The sequence below is a fragment of the Ammospiza nelsoni genome, chromosome 3, assembly GCF_027579445.1.
Source record: "Ammospiza nelsoni isolate bAmmNel1 chromosome 3, bAmmNel1.pri, whole genome shotgun sequence".
Taxonomy (NCBI): domain Eukaryota; kingdom Metazoa; phylum Chordata; class Aves; order Passeriformes; family Passerellidae; genus Ammospiza; species Ammospiza nelsoni.
In genome coordinates, this window is record NC_080635.1 from 7,967,988 (window position 1) to 7,988,556 (window position 20,569).

The 20,569-nt window shown below is 41.8% G+C and overlaps 1 protein-coding gene across 4 annotated transcripts in view; it reads left to right on the forward strand.

Moving 5' to 3' along the window:
* Positions 1 to 20,569, forward strand: part of TP53BP2 (tumor protein p53 binding protein 2) — a 58,618-nt gene that overhangs the window by 28,104 nt on the left and 9,945 nt on the right. For 2 of the 4 annotated variants that reach the window (XM_059467307.1, XM_059467305.1), the window contains exons 3-14: positions 2,222 to 2,335; positions 3,823 to 3,902; positions 6,751 to 6,852; positions 9,302 to 9,476; positions 10,834 to 11,015; positions 11,382 to 11,546; positions 11,970 to 12,207; positions 13,867 to 13,995; positions 15,190 to 15,332; positions 16,060 to 16,549; positions 16,970 to 17,751; positions 19,585 to 19,722. In XM_059467307.1, the coding sequence (XP_059323290.1) occupies positions 2,222 to 2,335; positions 3,823 to 3,902; positions 6,751 to 6,852; positions 9,302 to 9,476; positions 10,834 to 11,015; positions 11,382 to 11,546; positions 11,970 to 12,207; positions 13,867 to 13,995; positions 15,190 to 15,332; positions 16,060 to 16,549; positions 16,970 to 17,751; positions 19,585 to 19,722 (2,738 nt within the window). Of the gene's footprint in view, positions 1 to 2,221; positions 2,336 to 3,822; positions 3,903 to 4,167; positions 4,307 to 6,750; positions 6,853 to 9,301; positions 9,477 to 10,833; positions 11,016 to 11,381; positions 11,547 to 11,969; positions 12,208 to 13,866; positions 13,996 to 15,189; positions 15,333 to 16,059; positions 16,550 to 16,969; positions 17,752 to 19,584; positions 19,723 to 20,569 lie in introns of those variants that run through there. The other 2 variants (XM_059467306.1, XM_059467308.1) reach the window with 2 other exon arrangements.

The following is a 20,569-nucleotide window of genomic DNA, read 5'->3' on the forward strand; positions in this document are numbered from 1 at the left end:
GCATCCAGCACAAATGGGTCCAAACATGACCATGAGCCCCAATGCTGTTAGAAGATACATCCTGGCTATATAAATTCACTACTGTGATATATTGACCACACTGTTGCCATCACATATAAAATAGGCAGAAAAATTGATGGTAAAACATCTAGAATAACAAAAGAAACTGCTTTGATGTAAAGATTTGGAGACCAATAATTAATTCTATTTATATTCTGGCTGTGAGTGTCTGATTGTGATACATGTAAATTTTTAAAGAATGGTAATAACAGAAAGGGAGGAGTAGTGGTAGATTTAGATTCACACTGGGTTTTTTCTATTATCAAAAGGCAGCAAGTAAGGCTTAAAAATTACTTAAATGACTGAATCCTGAGCTTGGGGATAAAAGCAGGAAAAGAAATTCAGTGGAATTTGTGCATGTAACTTTTCCATCACAGTTATTTGAAAGGAAATGGCAAGTTCTTACTGGGCTCACTTTTCACTGTCTGATCCTTTTTTTACTTTGAGCTGTGAATCCAAAGTAGTTCAGCTTTTCAAGGTTTATCAGAAACAGGCCTTTCAAAATGCATGTCGTATGAAGTTCATGAAATCTGCTGTCCAAAACAATGAGCTGGATCTGTGTCTGACAGGAGCTGTGGGAGAACACTTGAAGTGACAGGAGCTGTGCTGGCACACTGAGCATCAGCCCTGCTGCCAGGCAGCCTCTCCAGGCTGTGAGTGCTCCTGCCTGAGCTTGAATGCAAGGGCTGCCATCCAGCGTTGGGAGAAGGATTCCTCTTCCCTGAGAGTGTCTTTGCATCTCTCTTGGTTCTCTACAGAAGGATTCCCCTTCCCTGAGAGTCTGTCTTTGCAGCTTTCTTCCTTCTCAAGAGAAGGATTCCTCTTCCCTGAGAGTGTCTTTGCATCTCTCTTGGTTCTCTACAGAAGGATTATTACAGCGACCTGAGGAGGTCGCTGGGGGTGAGAGAGAAGGACGAGAATCTTGTTTCTTGATCAGAAGGCTGGATTTATTGATATATGCTATATAATACATTATTACTATACTAATAGGAATAAAGAGAGAAGTTGCAGAGGCTTGCTAAGCTAAGAATAGAAAGAATCCACAAACAAGAGAGTTCTCTGTCCCTGTGTTCCAGAGAGCTTGCCCTGTGATTGGCTCTTAATGGTACACGTGGAACATGAACCAATCACAGGTGCATCCTATTGCATTTCACAGCAGCTGATAATCATTGTTTACATTCTCTTTCTGGGGCCTCTGCTTCCCAGAAGATAAACAAATCTGAAAGAAAGGATTTCTGTGAAAAAATGTCTGCGACAAAGGATTCCTCTTCCCTGAGAGTCTATCTTTGCATCTCTCTTCGTCCTCGTGGAATTAGGAAGTGGAAGTGTCCCTGTAGGAATGGTGGCAGCAGCGCCCTTGAGGAGAGGGTGGGAGTGACTAAGGGATGAGTTTGTCTGAGGTGCCACAGAAGAGGAGTGAAAGGTACAACAGCACATTTCCTGCTGGTGGGTGGGTAAGGTGATTTTCACATGCAAAAGGAGGACACTAGAACTGAAAGCCCTGAATTCCCTGTTTTTTTTTCTCACAGCCTGTGCCTCAGCTTTTCCCTTCAGGAGTGGACTTTTCCAGGGCTGCTGTTCAGACATGTTTATTTAGTTTCAGAAGCAAGGAGCAATGCAGTGGCTTCTTAAGAGAAAAGTAGAAATCCCTTGGATGAGGGCAGGTGTTGTGTGCACTCACTACATCTGTGCACTCACAGTGTTCAGGTGACAGACATTTTTGGTGTGGTGTGGGCCCAAGCTATGGTGGGATGGAGCAGTTAACTGTTATTGTATTTGGGTTGCCCCCTAGGAAGGAATGAATGATGAATCTGCCTCCATGTTCTCAGAAGGCTAATTTATTATTTTATGATACTATATTATATTAAAGAATACTAAATCTAAAGAATACAGAAAGGATACTTACAGAAGGCTAAAAAGATAATAATGAAAACTTTTGACTCTTGGAATTGGCTTGACACTGATTGGCCATTGAGTCAAAACAATGAAACCAATGAAACAATCTCCAAACACATTCCACACTTGAGCACGACACAGGAGAAGCAAATGAGATAAGAATTATTTTCCTTGTTCTCTGAGGCTTCTCAGGAGAAAATCCTGAGTGAAGGGGTTTTTCAGAACACACGACTGTGCCACACTTAAAGGTTTTTTACCTTTCCAGAGCGCCCCGTGGGCGACAACGAGCGGATGCTGGATGTTCTGCAGAGGTTTGGAATGCAGAGGAGCGAGGTGCGGTTCTTCCTGCGCCACGAGCGCTCGCCCTGCCGCGAGGCTGGTAGGTGCTCACCTCAGTGCTTCATCTCTTCAAGTTCTGTTTCATCCTTCAAGGTTAAGGAAACAACTTGTGTGTGTTATTTATTAATGTTCATAGCCAGTAGGTGTTGCAGGCTTTTTTTGTCCGACTGTTGGTTAGTCTTTGTAAAGGCTTCATCTTCCCTTTCTATAGCTGGGAATAGTAAATCCCAATTGAAGTTTCTGCAGGTTTTCTAGAGCTGGTTATCACCAAAGCATCCAAGGGCATGCTGTGTTAAATATATTTTCTCCAGCAAAATATCTTGAAATCTGTGATGATCTCTTCTTTTAAATATAGGAATTAAATAAATATAGAAATATAAATTTTGCGCTGCTCTTCAAATCGAACTGTTGCCCATTTGGGTCATTATTCACCTGGATAATACTTTACCAGGGTGGTAAACTTGGCATGCTGGGCAAAGATAGAGCTCTTCAAAGTTTCTCCTACACATTTGTGTTAGTTTTAGGATTCGCATGAAATGAACTGCCTGGTGAAGTTCTCTGAGAATATAATTCTCATTGTAAATTGAAATTTCCTGTAAAGGAAATTACTTTCAGCTTTTCATGGGTTTTCTGTGTATCCCCATATTCATCTCTTCAGTAAAATCTTTCACTTTTACCTTTAAATCAATCTACCAGATTCTTCTTCCTCCCCCTTTTCTGTTTTCGTCCTTGGTAATATTCCTCAGTGTTGGAAATACTGAATTTGTTAAGTGGCATAGTACCCTGCATATTTTAGATGTCTGACTGTATCTCAATATTTGAAATGCATACTGGTGATAGAATGAGTGCATGAAAAGCTAAAGCTGTGCCATTTCTACCTGCTAAAGATCTTGCAGAGCAGTTTAGGTGTCAAAATGTATTTTTTCAAGTCCAGGGTGCCTGTAGTATTAAGATTGTCATTTTATTTGCCACAGCATTGCCAATAAATTTCAACTTTGAGTTCAATAGGAATCAAATGGACAAGGAAGTATCAGGCGTGGCTTTGTCCAGTAGTACACTTATGTTCCACAGGGAAATCAATGAGATTGGTATTGGGCATCTGAGCACTATTTGCACATGATTTGATGGGAATAAAGTAGGGTTCTAGTTAAGCAGCATCTTTACTGACATAATGACTGCCAGGAAGAAGAAAAAAAAGTGCTTTTAAACTATAATGCACATTTAGTAGGGGCTGACTGCCTGTTTGCCACAGGATGAAAACTGAAATAGGCTGGTATTGGTTAAGCTGGTTTTGTTTGTCTGTATTTTTGAACAGAGCTATACTTTCAAATAAAAGTTGACACTGAACAGAAATCTTTCTAGAAAATGTGTTGTGTCATCACTTAAATTCATCTTGGTAGTAAACATATAAGAACAAGTATTCAGATTCTACTCCAAAATTATTATTCTGATTCTCCTTTTGTACTGAAAGCTATGTCTAAAAGGATAAGAAAAATCTTACATTACCTTACATCTGTTTCTGTCTAGGGTCTGGACAAAGATCTCAAGATCCAGCCTTCAAAAGAAATGGTGTGAAAGTGCCTGGTGATCGAAGGATAGAGAATGGGGTGAGTGCTGCATGCAGTGACTGAGCTGGAGTTCATTTTCCCACAGCAGCCCTCCCTCCCAGTGCTGTGCTTTGCATTGGCAGCCACAAGGGTGCTGATAACACTCCAGAGTTTTGGCTACTGCTGAGCAGGGCTGGCACAGCATCAGCACTGCCCCAACATTCCCCCCACATCAAGGGCTGGCAGTGGGCAGGGTCCTGGGAGGGGACACAGCCACACCAGCTGACCCAAAGTGACCAAAGGGATATTCCCTGGTGTGTGGCGTCAGCTGAGATACAAAAGCCAAGGGAAGGAGGAGGAACAGGGGAACATTTGTTATTTTCCAACATTTGCCTCCTGGAGCAACTGCTTCCTGTGCTGAAGCCCTGCCTCCTGGGAAGTGGCTGGACATCACTCTCTGATAGGTAGAGAATAAACTGGTTTGTCTTTGCTTGCTTTAACAAACTTTTTTTTGCCTTTGCTTTACTAAACTGCCTTTTCTCAGCCTAGGAGTTGTTTTCCAGCTTATTCTCTCTGCCCTGTCCTGCTGGGAAGGGGAGTGGTAGAGCAGCTTGGTGGGCACCTGGAATTCAGCCAAGGTCAACCAGCTATAGTCCTTTCTGGTCTCTGAACTGGGGTGAGACAAAAGCAGTTTATATATATATGTATATATATTTATATAAATAAATACTTTTTAGTTACCAACATCAAGCTCCTGTGTGGGACACAGAGTTTGTCAGCTGCACTGCTTATCTTTTTTTCTGAGTTTGGGAACATATTTACATAAACAATGACTCTGTGCTTTGCCCTCACACTGATGACCTTGCTACACTGGGGGAGCTGTCTTGTCTCTCCCTGCCTGAGATTGATGTGAATGCTTTTAAAATGCAGGCTCCCATGGTCTTTGCTCATCCACATATAAGCTGTTTAATACTGTTAATATTAACTAATACTGTTGGCACCCTGTGGGGTTTGTGGAATTCAGTGTCATGTGGGTGTAAAAGAAAGCAAACTTTAGGTGAGGAGATACTGAGATGTGCTCTGAGGTACCCAGTTCCTGGGTGGCAGGGTTGTGTGGAAGGACTTGGGCACGTGCCTGGGGTGGTTTTCACCTCCCAATGCCTGGGACTTTACACCTGAACAGGTAATCAGTGAACCCAAACTGATATGTCAGCTGAGAGAAGGGTGCCTTGCCCAGCCCAGTGAAAACCAGCAGTGTCTCACCCTGTTCTGGGGCCTGGTCTGTGAGCCACAGTCCAGTGCTCAGAGCACTGTAGGTGAGGCAGGAACCCAAACTGTGTTTGAGGACACTATGGCTGAGACAGGCACTCACACCACCATAATTGCCCCAGTGGTGAAAAAAAAATGGAAATGGACAAAGTAAGCTGTCATCTATCATTGGTTGGAAAGGGAGGAAAAAGGAGAATAAGGGAGAGCAGGGTTCAGATAAAGAAGCCAGCCCTTCAAAAAAGAAATTGCAAGGAGTGAGACAGGAGACAAAGTTACTCAGTCCTTGACCTCAAGACTTGTGAAAAGATTACAGCTGCCAGCCATGTGAGCAGATTTCTGCCTGGCTGCTTCAGTGCTGGGCTAGTGGGGCTGACTGTCAGCACTTGGATGGTCATGAAGCCCCAACAGCTGGGATCTCTTGCCAGAAATCAGGAAATTGAAAGAAGTATTGGAAAACAGTAATTTGCAGTTTCTGGACATGGCTACTCTCAAGTGTGAGGGCAAGGTGTCACTTAAGGAAGATCCTGTAAATTCCAAGGAAAGTGAACCATGCATGAAGGTATCCAGTACCTGAGAGAATTAGCAGTGCTGGAAGTCATCTATAGTGATCTAAAAAGTGACAATGTCCCTAAAGATCCAGAGGATGTCCCTTGCACAGTGGCTGTGTGGAGGAAGGTGGTGAACATGTCATGACACTTAGCACCCACAGGCCTCTGGAAGAATTAATTACCATTATAGTGAAAATGGAGGCTTTCCCTCTTTGGAGATACAGGTGCAAATAGTGCCAGGGAAAGAAATGAGAGGCTGGTAATGACTATTCTAAAATAGACACAAAGCCTCTAGCAGTTACCATCCTGGATTTCAGTTTCCAGGATGTCACCAGATCTGTGGGCTGCCATAGCTGTGCTTGTACAGGTGATCTCAGAGCCACAAATGCACCATACTTCCCCTTCTCTCCTTTCATCAAAATTCTTTTCTCATATTACTTCAGTTTGGGGTTTTTTTTTTTTGCAGTTTTGTCAAAGATCCCTAGCTCCAGACTTCCAGTTGACACCAGTTACTGTTTCAGCATTGAATCCATTGTCTACCACTCTTGCACCGTAATATTATGGATGTAAGATTGAATCTAGACTCAGGAAATATCTGAACAGACAACCAAGAATAATGCTGTCTTTGAGAGTGGTGTTTTCCCTCCTGCCCAGCTATATTTAAACTTTCTATTTTCTTCAGCTTACATGGAAGTGCTTCAAATTGTAGTGATACACCTACAAGCACAGATCCATGCTGCCACATGCTGAGCATTCTGGGCTCAGTCAGTCAAAGCTGATTCATGCTGAGCTGAATTATAAAGGGCTCTGAAATGCCTCTTGAAAATGCTGCTGGGATTTTGCTGCTAGAAACATTAATGTTCCAAAAGATGTCATTTTCTGTGAGTTGTTGGATTGGGCTACACATGTGTATGAGCTTATGATTATTTGTGTTACCATTAAAAGATACTGTGTCTCTCCAATTATTTTATTGGCTGTTCAGTTGGGTTTTTTGTTTGAAAGATTTTTATCATACTTTTCTGCAGTAGCTCTATTAAGTGCTAGCCAAATTACAAATTCTAGGCTTAGCATGCTTTGGATTTTTTTGACAGGTAAGTGCCCCAAGGATGGATATGACACTGGCTGAACTTCAGGAAATGGCATCACGCCAACAGCAGCAAATTGAGGCTCAACAACAAATGCTGGCTAACAAGGTGAGTTTGGGATGAGATTGTTTACAGCCAGAAACAAAGGTAGTAAGAGTCATGTGAAGGGAGGATTGGGGTTTTTTTCACCCCTTCTAAACAGAGGGCTCCTTTTCTTTGGCTGCCTGTTTTTAAATTTGAAAGTCAATGTATGCAAATATCCAGTTGTAAAACATACAAATAATGCCAGTGATAGAAGTGACCATTTAGCTTACTGAAAGGATAGGGCACATAACATTAATGTATTGCCATTCATCCTGGTGGCTCTGTCAGCTCTGTTTGTGCTCCATGTGGTGACCAGCAATTCACCAGTTTGATCACTGAACAATGCTTTTGTCTCTGCTGTCCTGTCATGCTATCTTGCCTTCTCCTGATAAGATTTCAGTGTGCCTGGTTTTCTGGGACAGCTGGCTGGAAGAGATGTCTTGTATGTGATAAAATAACCTAGGACTGTGATTTATAAAATGCTTGCAGAACAATAACAAAAAGCTGATGGAAGCACACAGGGTGCTCCTGAACTGTATGGGGGAAAAATACTCTGAATGTATCTGCAGAATGGTGGTACAGAGCTCATGTTTTGTTTGAGTGTTGTTGGTACACATTACTCTTGAAAATGTAACAGAAAATGCTGCTTTTGGCAGAGAATTGTGAAATGTGAGCCTGTCTTGAAGAGGGCTCATATGTCTGGGTGAGTGTTCCATGGGTTTCAGAATGTGCTTTGCTGGGGAAGGAGGCTGCTCTGGACATCTGCTCTGAGTACTTTTCCTGTGTCACACACCCTCTCTCCCTCCCTTTGAGATCAGCTCTTTGTGTCTGTATGTTTAGTACCTCGTTCAGTTCCCTTGACCCTCAATAATTGTATCTCAGGGAAATGCTTCAAGCCATGGCTTTCTAATAGTTCTGCAGCACCTGCTGAGTGATATGGCCTGTCAAAATAACCAATAAAACTTTTTCTGCTTGTGGTAAGAACAGGAGCAACTGTGATGCACAAAATTGGTCAGTCAACCAAATGATGAGAAGTTTCACCTGAAATGAAACTTCAAGTTACACCTGAAATGTAGCAGCACAATTAATATCCACATTTTAGCAGTGGGAGCAGCTGCCTTGTTTAATTGGCCAAAGAATTTTGCCCTCAGTTCCAGCTGGGATGTGTTTATGTATGAGGAGCCTAAACTTTCACAGCTTCTGTTTCACTCCCAGGTGATGGCAATACACCCTGGTCTTATAAATAACACTGTAGCCACAAGAAATAGGAACACTACTTTTACTGTAAATGATTTTAAAAAGAAAAGGATGAGTTTGAGTGTGGATAGCTCCCCATTGGGTAGGTGTTTGGAGAAGAGTAGCCCTATGGGTGTCCCTCTGGTAGGATTTTTCATTTCAGTGCCTGCATGGAACAAACTTGCTTTCCTAGGTATCTCTTCAGAGTGACTTTCCATTGCCTCTTTCCTGCCTTCTGAAATCAGATGCAATATTAAAAATAGATTCTGAGGGAGGAAAAATACCCTTTCTTTTTAGACACGAGCTGTAATCGCCTTTTTTTTTTTTTTTGTGACATTTTCCTGCGTGGGAGTGACTCTAAAGTAGTGCATACACTGAGCCTGGTCCTGGTTTTCTCCAAAAGGCAGGCTCACTTTTTTGCTCTGCCTTTTTTATTCCAAGTGCACAAGAATCTCTGTTTTCTAAATCTGACTGGTGATTTTTTTCTTTCTTTTGTGGGTTTGGCTTTTTGGAGGAAGTGTGGATTTCTAATATTAGTAAGCAGTGGTAGTCTTGGATTTTGGTGAGTGCTTGGGAAAGTCTCACTAGTTCTACTCCCCTGGAGAACCTGTCATCTCCAGAGCTGGAAGCCATATATAATGGCCAGGGATTTAAAGGAATTTTTTGTAGATGATCTAGTGCTCTCATGGTTTCTTCTAAGTCTAAACTAGACATATATATGTAGAAACTGATAACACATTTTACTCTCTAAGTGCAAAAAGATCCTCTCCACTAAGGTGATATCTGTTGTTCAAATTAAGGCCAGTTCACTGTAAAGGTTTTCCAGTGTCTTGATATGTGGTGATCATTATCAGGAGATAATGATCTGATATCTGATCATTATCAGAGGTTTGGTGTGCAGCCATCCTCCATCTCAAGGAGGTTTTAGCAGAACTAGTAAAAGGTACAAAAGAGTAAAATGGAAAATAGCAATAATTTATGGAATACCTTTTACATATAGAATGTCTAATATTCTCCAGCATGACTTAGTTGTTTAAAATGTGATTTAATGTGATATAATGATAGATGTGATATAATGAAATATGATAGAGATATGTAAAGTACAAACAGCATGGAGAAGGTGGAGAGGAAGAAATGTAGCTCAAAAGCTGAGTAATGATAAAAACAAATTATAAATGTCTTGGAACATGAATGCTTAAATTTTTCTCAGACTTCAAAATCTTTGCCTTGACTGCAGGAGCAGCGCCTGAAATTCCTGAAGCAGCAAGATCAGCGACAGCAACAGCAAGCTGCTGAACAGGAAAAACTGAAGAGATTAAAGGAAATTGCTGAGAATCAAGAAGCCAAACTTAAGAAAGTGAGAGCATTGAAAGGTCATGTGGAGCAAAAAAGACTCAGCAATGGGAAATTAGGTGAGTTGCTGCTTAGGAAAGGTTGCCTGGGATTTTTCATGAAATGCAATTTAATGAAAAATGTCTTAGAAGTCAAAAATTTCTGGTGATTTCAGTCAGAAGAGTTATTTACAGCATTCCAGGAAATGGTAATCTTAACAATTTCACATCTTTTATTTACCAAGAAAACTCATGGCTGACCTAGAACAAAATATATTTTCTTACTATATTTTAAAACATCCTGTAAGAGCACCCTGTATTTTGAGCCTAGCATGTCTGCTCTTTAATTACAGTGTACTTTTTTTCCATACTTGAATACCTTTGTGCACCACAGTAACTTTTTCCATCCTTGATGTCAATAACCCTACACATTTAGAGTGTTATTTTCTTGGCTTTAACAAAGCTTAGCTTGATACTCAAGTTACCTTCTATGCAAGAGGTAACTAATGGCCAGATTAGCTGCATATTTGCTTTTTAGTGATGTGAATCTGACCAGGGTCTTGCTTGCTATAGTACTGGTTGGGTGCTTACAGTTCAGTGTGTGGGATACAACCTTAAGTCTGAAATAAATATTCTTCTGCCTACCTTTTCATCCTCTCTATAGTGCAGAACTTGTTATTTCCAGCCTGACTCGACTGAAAACATGAATGCATTGTTTTAGTAGGAAGCATTTTGGTTGACAGATAAAGCAAAAGTGCTTTTCTGTCGGAGAATCCCTTCTTGGATTCTGTGGAGCAAAAGAAACTTATGTTTTAAGGCTTGGAAGGATGGTAGAATAATACAAGATCTTGGAGCATGTCAATCTGTTTTCCTGCAGCAGCAGGTCTGATTTTGGTACTTCCTTGAATTCTGAGTGATTCCTTAAACTTCATTCTGCAATAGAACAGTTTCAGCAGTGGGAGCAGCTGATGACAGATGTTTGTAATAGACCCAAAAATGCTCTCTGAAGTCTTTGTTTAATGTGACAGCTTGGGTGTTTTGTCACTGAGTTCTTATGACCTAAATTCAGAGTTCCAAGTATCATAAATATGCCTTGTGGTTTAGTGAGCATCTTCCTGCTGAATTCAGCATTCAGTGAATTTCGGCTTCTCCAGATGAATTCAGTCTGGCATTGTGGTTTTGTTTATTTCAATACTTCAGAAAGTCTTAGAAAAGAGAAGTTCTCTTTCCCTCCCTGTCAGTGCTCTCTCTAAGTAGATCACATTTCCATAACCATTCTAGTGAGCCTGCATTTGCCAGAGCTCAGAGGAAGAGCTGGTGTGACAGGGCAGTGGCTTTGGCTGAGCAGCCCTGCTCTGCCTCCTTAAGTGCTGCCTTGGAAGCAGCCCACCCTGGGCTGTTTCTCAGGGCAGCTATTGTGCTCTGCCCTTCTTTGCAGTGGAGGAGATTGAACAGATGAACAGCCTGTTCCAGCAAAAGCAGCGCGAGCTGGTGCTGGCCGTGTCCAAAGTGGAGGAGCTCACCAGGCAACTGGAGATGCTGAAGAACGGCAGGATTGATGGTTACCATGACAACCAGTCGGCTGTAGCTGAGCTCGACCGCCTCTACAAGGAGCTGCAGGTAATGGGGGCCAGCCTGGGACCCTCAGCTCTCCTGGGCTCAAAGTTGGTTGGGTTGTTTCTTACTTTGTTGGAAAAAAATCCCATTGCTTCTGTTCCTGCTAGGACTGTGTTGTGTGACAGCCTTGCATGCTGGATAGTTGTGCTGGGTTTAAGGTAAAGAGGGGAAGGAGCACACACTGTCTGTACCTTTCCTTTCTGCAAGATTTGGAGTCTAACCAAAGTTTTCTCCGGAGGGAAAACATGACTTGACTTTTTAGAAGGCTTTTCTCTTTCCAACCGTTTCCTGTCCTCGATCCTGAAAGTGAATTTGTTTTTATTTTGGTTGTTTTCCCCTCCTCCCCCACTGCTTTGTGAATTTATTCAGTTGAGGAACAAACTGAACCAGGAGCAGAATGCCAAGCTGCAGCAACAGAGGGAGTGTTTGAACAAGCGCAACTTGGAGGTGGCAGTCATGGACAAGCGTGTTAATGAGCTGCGCGAGCGGCTCTGGAAGAAAAAGGCAGCTCTGCAACAGAAAGAGAATGTACCAGTAAGTGGGGGCTATTTCATAACTAAAACATTAATTCTGTGTCTTGTCTCTACAGCCTGAAGTAAAGACTTGCTCGGGGGGAAGGCTGTGGAGATGCTAGACTTGTTGTCTTTATCCATATGTAGTGGAAGTCTTGTATTATTAAAGTCCTTTTTGTGGTGTATTAGTGTTAACCTAGTTACTCTTTACAGACAAGGCGTCTTATGTTGTTGTGGAATTTTATTTTAGATTTTTTTTTTGCCATTACTACCTCAGCTTTATAACCCTGAGAGCTGTTTCAAAAAAGCTCTTTTTCTGATACTCTTGATACTGGAGTATCATTTGCTACTTGTTCTATTCTTTTCTACTTATTTTTGAAACTCTGTGAATCAATACTGCAGAATAAAATTCTTTATATTTTCTTCTTTTTTTTCCCCCGCCAAGGTTTCTTCAGATGGGAATTTACCACAGCCAGTGGCTTCTGCTCCAAGCCGAGTGGCAGCAGTAGGTCCTTATATCCAGTCCTCTACTATGCCACGAATTGCTTCCAGACCTGAGCTCTTGGTGAAGCCAGCATTTTCAGATGGGACACAAGCTCTGCAGGTACCTGATGGGCCACTGAAAACACAAACACTGCCCAATATGAGAGCTGGGAACAGTTCACAAGCTAAAGCTCCTGCAGGTAATAGCTTACAATTAATATTTTTTTTTTGTCCAGATATGTTTTGTTTCCTTACCTCACAGCTCTGTTTTGATGCTTTGTCTTTTTAAAAGCAAAGTGTTATTTGAGATGCCAGTATTGCTGCTTGCTGTTTTTTCTGCACCAGTGAATATATTTTAGAAGCACTAATCAAAGTTAAAAATGAAGTAAATCTATCAGTGAGCACTTTGAGTTGTTACGCAGCATGGACTAGAGGAGGACTTTTCTATAATTTCTATTATTTTCTATAATTATTTATTTTCAAGTTCTCCTAAGAGCTATCAAACAGCGTGTTTGAGTTTCTAGAGGCAATTCTAGTACATACCTGGTGCCTGGATTTAAAAACTGGCAGTGCCAAGTTTTCTGATTGTGCATTTTGGAAATGACACCTGTAAATGACAGATTTCACAAAGGAGGTGATTGCTTGTAACACAGAAACAGCAATGAAGTTACTGACCTGCTGGAGAGTGAGATTTGGCCTCTCCTTGTGGAGAGTTAATGGAGATTTGTTGGCTTCTCTCTGTGGCTTTCTCCTCTGAGAGACAGTTCAGTTCAGTAAGAGAAGTCTAAAGAAACTTTTAGAGAGTTGTAAATATCTCTTCTGTGCTGTCCTGGGAGAAGATTCCCTTTTCAGCTGGGAGAGAAGTGAAACACTGAAGCAAGAAATGCAGACTGAGCTTGCTGAGTAGTTCTGTTTATTTTCTATCTCCCTTCCTCCATCTCCAGTTCTGGCAGATACTGCAGTGAACGTTGCACAAAAGTAGCTCCAAGTGTCTCTTGCTGTATTGGAGAATGGAGGATTGTTTCTTTTTAATTGGTTTGCTCATCCTAAAACTTCTAGAGTGGAATTTAAGCTCCAGACCACACAAAATTGGATTTTTTCCTAGAGGAATGGTGGTTAGCTATTTGAACTAAAATATCACCTCTTATTTTGTAGCATTTAGACAAAAGGACTGCTTTCCTAAAGACAGTTTTTAGTACTTTGTCAGAATGAAATTTTCTGCTGCTGCTTATTATTACTGTTTAAATTTAACATAACTTAGGTTATTTAGAATTTAATAGAGAGAATTTGGTGAAATATGGAGACTGCAAGCATTTTCTTAGTGGTTTTTGCAGATCTCTACTCCAGTGAATGTCAAGATCATAGATCTTTAATGCAGACCCTATATGCACATAAACACTGAGATGAATTTTCTCCTGTTTTGGCTATCCCTGCCAGAGTCTGTCAGTGCTTTAAAGCATGATGTTTTTCTTTGCACAATATATCTTTTTTATACTTAACATTGTATCACTTTTAGCACAGATACTCAAGGAAAATTTCCTACTAACTGGAAATAAGCTAATCTAGAGAAGTTTCTTTTTTGAGTGCTTTAAATGCAGATGTGTGCTATAACAAAGAGTTTTGGTGCTGCTTTTGGTAGTTGTTCTTGAACTTCATTTGCATTCTCTTTTTGAAACAAATGAAAGTCTCTAATGAGAGGTTTTATCACTGTTAACCTCTATGTGATACTTTTACATTGGCTAGACTTGAATCTTACAGAAAAAAACCTATTGTAATGTTGTAATCAGTCAATAAAATATTGTAGTAAGTCAATAAAAACTAATATTCTAGCTTAATCTGTTCCACTTAATCTCTCCTAGGTTCTGTGGTCCCCAATACAAAACCTTCCCCATCTGCTCCTGACTGGAGTAGTTCAAGTACAGACAATCATATTAATCAAGGATCAACCTTGACTTCAGGAAAAGGAATTGTGACAAATGAAGGACAAGGTATGTTCTTGTGTGCTTGGCTAATCTTAAAATTTGGAGAATCTAGTTGATGATACCTCTCTTCTGAATGCTTCAGTAAATAGTTGAGAATTCATTTGAAAGCACAAAAGAAATATCAAAGAACGTTGCCGTTGCTTTGCTATTGGAATCAAAAGGTGACCCCTGTGGCAGGGAGAAATGATGAGGAGGACTCCATGGATATCAGAAGGCTAATTAATTACTTAATTATACTATATTATTCTATATTATATTACATTACATCTAAACTGAATCTGCACAAGCTCCCAACTCAACTCAACTACCCAGAATCTCATGACTGTCTGCTGACTGACAGTCTGCACACACACTTGGCCCTGACAGGCCAAGGAAACAAAACACCATCACTCTGGGTAAACAATCTCCATATTGCATTCTACTTTGGCACAGCACAGGAGCAGTGAATGAGAGGAGAATTGTTTTGATCATTCTTTTCACTGCTTCTCTCAGGTTCAGAGAGTGTGAATCCCACACTTTGCTATGGTGTTGCAGGGTTTTAAGAAAAAAGAAACCAAACTCACAACTTGCATCAGGTGGTGAAGAAGATCCTAGTTCCTTCTTACATGCCCCTGTTGAATTTGCATAATACAGCATTTGACAGGCCCAGAGGCCCTTAGTGCAGAGATAGGATGCAAAAAGCATCCCCTGCATGCACTCTGGTAAATATTGCACACAGCAGTATAGGAAAGCAGAACAACCCTGATGATCAGGAGGACTCCATCTTATCAGAAGGCTAATTAATTACTTTATTATATTATATTATATTATTCTATATTATATTACACTGTATTACACTGAATCTGCCAAACACTCAACTACACAGAATCTTATGACTGTCAGCCAACTGTCCCGACACACACACCTGGATTCAATTGGTCAATGAATCAAAACACTCACACCAGAATCCAATCAAGCAAATTCCTTCAGGTAAATAACCTTCCTCAATGCATTCCACTTGTTCCAAAACACAGGAGGAGTAAATGAGATAAGAATTGGATTTTTCTTTCTCTCTGAGGTTCAGAGAACGTGAATCCCAGAAATATCTTTGGGAAGTTGTGCCTTGTTTTTTTTCTCTGTGAAGAGAAATGCAGCCACACAGCAGGACCTTCACCCTACAATTGTGCCATCCCTTTTGAAAGTTGTCTCCTCTCTCTTCAGCAGCAGCTGAAGGAGAAGCTCTGTTACGAGACAGAGAGAAGAAGGTGCGTCCATTCTCCATGTTTGACTCTGTGGAGCAGTCTGCTGGGCTGGGCACGCTGAGGAAGAACCAGAGCAGTGAGGATCTCCTGAGGGAGGCACAGGTATGCAGGGAGCCCTGGCTGCTGCTTCCCATCTGCCAGGCCTTACCCACAGCTCTTCTCAGAGCTTTCTGTCAGCTACATTAGAAGTAGTGAGGTCAGCTTTTAAAAGACTGCTTCTGAGAAAAAAACAAACCCTTAGGCTTCTTTTTAGCTCCAAGCGATTCTTTGCAGTCACTGTGATGGCAATCTCTCTTAATTACTTGTACAAGTGTGTATTTTTCCCCCAAAGATACAAGGAAGCATTTGCATGTTTGTTTGGTTTTTTTTTCAAAATCATCTAGGTACTTTTTTCACTCTTTAATGCAACAGTGTCCTTCAGATCTTTGACAGCAGTAAAACTTACCACCTCAATTTTGGCATGAGGACAGTTTGATCAGGTAGAGGTACACTAGCCTACAACTGGGGATGACAGGTGCTTTGTTGGAGAGCAGCCTCTTGCCAGCTGAGTGTCTGATATCTCTAGAGAAATTACTGTGCCCTGTCATTCCTCCTGTTTTAGACATAGCTGTTACAGAAGAATTAAAGAGAATAAGTTCAAAGTATTTAAAAACATCAGTGATGATAAAAAGTTTAAAGCAGTTTCTTCCTAGTGTCAGTGATGTTGTAAAACTTATTACAACAGTAGTAGACATTAGATACTGTGAATACTTTGAGGCTCTTTGGTCCTTCATAGCAGAACTCCTAAATCATGTTTTACTGTTTTATCTTGATTGTTTTTGTCTTTCAGACAACCAATAAAAATGTAACCAAGGTGCCACCGCCTGTCCCCACTAAACCAAAACAGATAAACTTGCCTTACTTTGGTCAAGCCAGTCACCTTCAACCTGCTGATACAAAATTGGATGGAAACCTGCAGAAGCTGCCTTTGGCTATTGCAGCTGTGGGGAACAAGCAAAAACCATTGGCACAGCAGCCTTCTCATCCTTCTCAGCAGATACAGCAAAGAATTTCAGTACCTCCTGCAGGTTCTTCCTCTAGCCAGGATCAAATTCTTCCTTCCTCCAAACAGGAGAGTCCTCCAGCAGCAGCTGTGAGACCTTTTACTCCCCAGCCATCCAAAGAGACTTCGCTGCCACCATTTCGAAAGCCTCAGACTGTGGCTACCAGTTCCATTTATAGCATGTACACCCAACAGCAGACCCCTGGGAAGAACTTCCAGCAGGCAGTGCAGAGTGCTTTGACGAGGGCACAGACCAGAGGACCACACTTCACGAGTGGTAAGCATGTGGCTCTCTCGCTCTCTTCTGTCTGATAAACCTCAGATAATTGTTCTTTCCACCTGGGTTCTGAGTATGAAGCTGTTCTTCAGGGGAGTTAAGTGGGGGAGGGCAATGTAAGAGGGTAAGGGCAGTGTAAGAATCTTGGATGGATCTTCCTTGCTATGTAAGAGTGTTAACAAGATGTGCAGAATGTATGTCTTGGGTTTGCAAGACAACTAATGGTAGATCTGCTTATCAGATCAGTTCTGTTCAGTTTTTTGTATTCTGCTTCTTTGCTCTACCTAAAGAATACACAACCTGATTCACCTTTCTTTGTTGTTGTACTCTTGAACATTTGTTGAGTATTGAGTATTGTTCTCTTGAGTATTTGCTGTTGTTTCAAATCCCCAACCTTGTTTCCCCTGACCTGCTCCACAGTGTACGGCAAGCCCGTGATGGCAGGAGCTGGCGTGCAGAACCAGCCGCCACAGACAGACAACATCTACTCCAACCTCCAGGGCAAGCCAGGCAGCCCAGAGCCAGAGATGGAAACAGCAGCCTCTGCTCATGAGAACCATGAACCAGAGAGGATCCCCCGTCCCCTGAGCCCCACCAAGCTGCTGCCCTTCCTGTCCAACCCCTACCGCAACCAGAGCGACGCCGACCTGGAGGCGCTGCGCAAGAAGCTCTCCAACGCGCCCCGGCCGCTGAAGAAGCGCAGCTCCATCACTGAGCCTGAGGGGCCCAATGGCCCCAACATCCAGAAGCTGCTCTATCAGAGGACCACTCTGGCTGCAATGGAGACTATCTCAGCTCCCTCGCATCCCTCCAAGCAGACGGCATCGGCTGCCAGTCCTGAAAGCCCAGTGGAGATCCCAAATCCTTATCTAAGCACGGAGACAGAAAAGGAAACGGCTGCTTCCGTGCCAGAAGCAGCTATAGCTGAGGAGCCAGAAAGCACAGCAGCAGAGCAGAGTGAAGCTGCTCTTCCCCCTGTGCCTTTGGACCCTGTCCCTGAAGCTGTGTCAGACAGTGATGAACTCACACAGCCCAAGCCAGAAGAGCCAAACCTAGAAGCTCCTCTGCCACTGGAGGTGTACATGGAAGAGTATCCTCCATACCCACCACCTCCCTATCCATCAGGGGAACCAGAGAGTTTGGGAGAGGACTCATTCAATATGAGGCCTCCTGAAGTTACTGGACAGTTTTCCTTGCCTCCTGTAAGTATTAGCTTACAACGGGGGTGCCCTGTCAATAAATCATCTCAAGTGCTGCCATAAACCGTGTGCATTGTGTTGTAGAGCTCAGGCAGATGTGGGAGAACAGTCACACAGTCTAGAAGTCTCTCTGTTTGTATCTGTTCTAGTTGTGTGATGCTCTTATCTCCAGACAGTAATGAAAAATCTCTCTTGTCCCGAGAATTAATGACATAATGAAAAGTTTCAAATGGAATACACAAATAGTAAAACTACAGATCTGTAAAGAATCCTTCCTTCTAGAAGTCTGGCTACACCCAGATTTTACTTCCTTTTTAAGAAAAAGCTGATATTTTTTTCCCCTTTAGATACAGATTTCACAAGCATTTCCCACTATTGCTAGTAGGAGCTGGGCACGAATTTTCTTAATCCTGGATTGCATTTGTTTATCTGACAGTGCCTTTCTTGAAAAATATGTAGGAACAGACTTCTTTAGTTTTTATCTAAAAAACTCATTTGTAGATATCAGCTGTTTGTACTTCTTTTACTGAATGTTTCCTGAACTGCTTTGTAATCTGACTTGCCATCAGTCTACTCTCAAGTTGCATCAAAATGGAGTCTCTTGGGGCTGGGAGGAGGCAGCATTTTTACTATTTTATTTTGCAAGTTTGTATCTGTGTGAGGTATGATGTTATCTCACTGTTGCAGAACAAAAATGCTTAATGTTTTTGGTTTCTCAAATACTTTCTTTAAAAACCTATCAAGAGTAGAGTTTTGATAACAGTTTTCATAACCTGATACATGAAAGTGTTTTTTTTCCTCTGTCACTTCAGTGCAGAGGAGTTAAAATATTTAAATGTGCTTTTTAACCTTGTAATTTGTGCATGGAGTAGACATTTCATGTCTTCGTGCTTTAAAGGTTTTGTTCTTGCTCCCTTTTACAAGGAAACTTGAGTGGTAGGATTTCCTGAATTGTGAGAACTCACTTCTGCTTGGTTTTGTAGTAATTCTGCAATGCTGAGAAGAAACCAGCCCAGCTTCTTGATTTCATATTTAAATCTGTGGGTTGTTCTGCCAGGCTCACTCTTGGAAAAACCTCTGCTTTTGATATTACATACAACTTACAAACAGAAGAGCATTTTCATGGGAATCTCTACTTACATATCTTATCTCCACATGCCTGCTCTTGCAGAGTATGAGTCAGTTCTATTCATCTTTGCCTGGACATCTGTCAGAAATTTACATAGCCTCGTGAATGGTCTTATTGCTGCTGCCCAGGCAGCTGGGCTGAGTGCTGAGCTAATGCAAGCATGTTCCCTAAAGCAGTGGGTACGAACTCAGCTATAGAAATACTTGGGAATCAATGGCAGCATCTACAGCAATTCTGCACTTGGTTCTGTATTTTTCTCAAACCATTTTCCATCATTGTTTGCTCCTGCTAACCTCTGGTATACTTGCAAAAATGTTGGGAGCTTCAGATCAGCACTTACATTAGTGTACTTTGTGGAATGTGCTGCTTGGTTTGTCTAACAGCTATGAGAGTTAATGGTGAAATTGTCCAAAAAACAAGCAAAAAAGCATCTTTTCCTGGTCTTTGATAGTTTTGCTACTTTGTTGATGTTTGATAACTTCTGTATGAGAGTTGAATAATGACCGTGTCCAAAGGTAAAGGCAGAGATCTTACATAACATGCTTAACCTAATATTTTCACAATGTGTTTGGGGATTGGCAAATAATACTATAAATTTCCTAATAAACACTTTTCTAGTTGACGGTTTCTGCTGTCATTCCCAAATAAGCACTTTTGGGAATCTTTCCAGGAAAAAAGTGTTTGTAACTTGTGTCACCTTTTCACAGGGGAAGAGGACGAACTTGCGTAAGACTGGCTCCGAAAGGATTGGCCATGGAATGAGAGTGAAATTCAATCCCTTGGCATTGCTTCTGGATTCATCTTTGGAGGGGGAGTTTGACCTTGTGCAGAGAATAATTTATGAGGTACAAATGCTAATTTCTAAGACACAATTTCAATCCTGGTTGAAACTGGGAAGTAATAGCTTTTCTGGACCATGCCCACATGACCATGTTTGGAGTTTGGCCACGCCCACACGACCATGTTTGGAGTTTGGCCACGCCCACACGACCATATTTGGAGTTTGGCCACGCCCACACGACCATATTTGGCGTTTGGCCACGCCCACACGACCATATTTGGCGTTTGGCCACGCCCACACGACCATATTTGGCGTTTGGCCACGCCCACACGACCATATTTGGCATTTGGCCACGCCCACACGACCATATTTGGCGTTTGGCCACGCCCACACGACCATATTTGGGGTTTGGCCATGCCCCCATTTCCTTATTTGGGCATAGCCCCCTCCCATGTGACCATATTTGGAATTCTGCCCCACCCACATGACCATATTTGGGTTTTGACAATGCCCATTTTCTTATTTGGGCACAGCCACACCCACATGACCATATTTGGAATTCTGCCCAGCCCACATGACCATATTTGGAATTGGGCCATGCCCACATGACAAATTTTGGGCATAGCCCCCGCCCACATGACCTTATTTGGGTGTAGCTCTGCCCACATTAGGTTAGATTCTAACCTAACCATACTTAGTGATCATACTTGGTGGCTGATTTTAAGTGTGTTAAATCCACAGTGGATTTTTAGCATCAAGACTATAAATTTACAGGGCACCTTTTCCTCATTTTTTATGTAGTGTTTCATTCCTCGTCTGCCATGTTATCAGATAATTTGGTAGGCAAAATCCCTGTGAACTTTGCTCACAGTTAAATAAACATAGTTCAGAAATTTATTGAAAATGCTTTT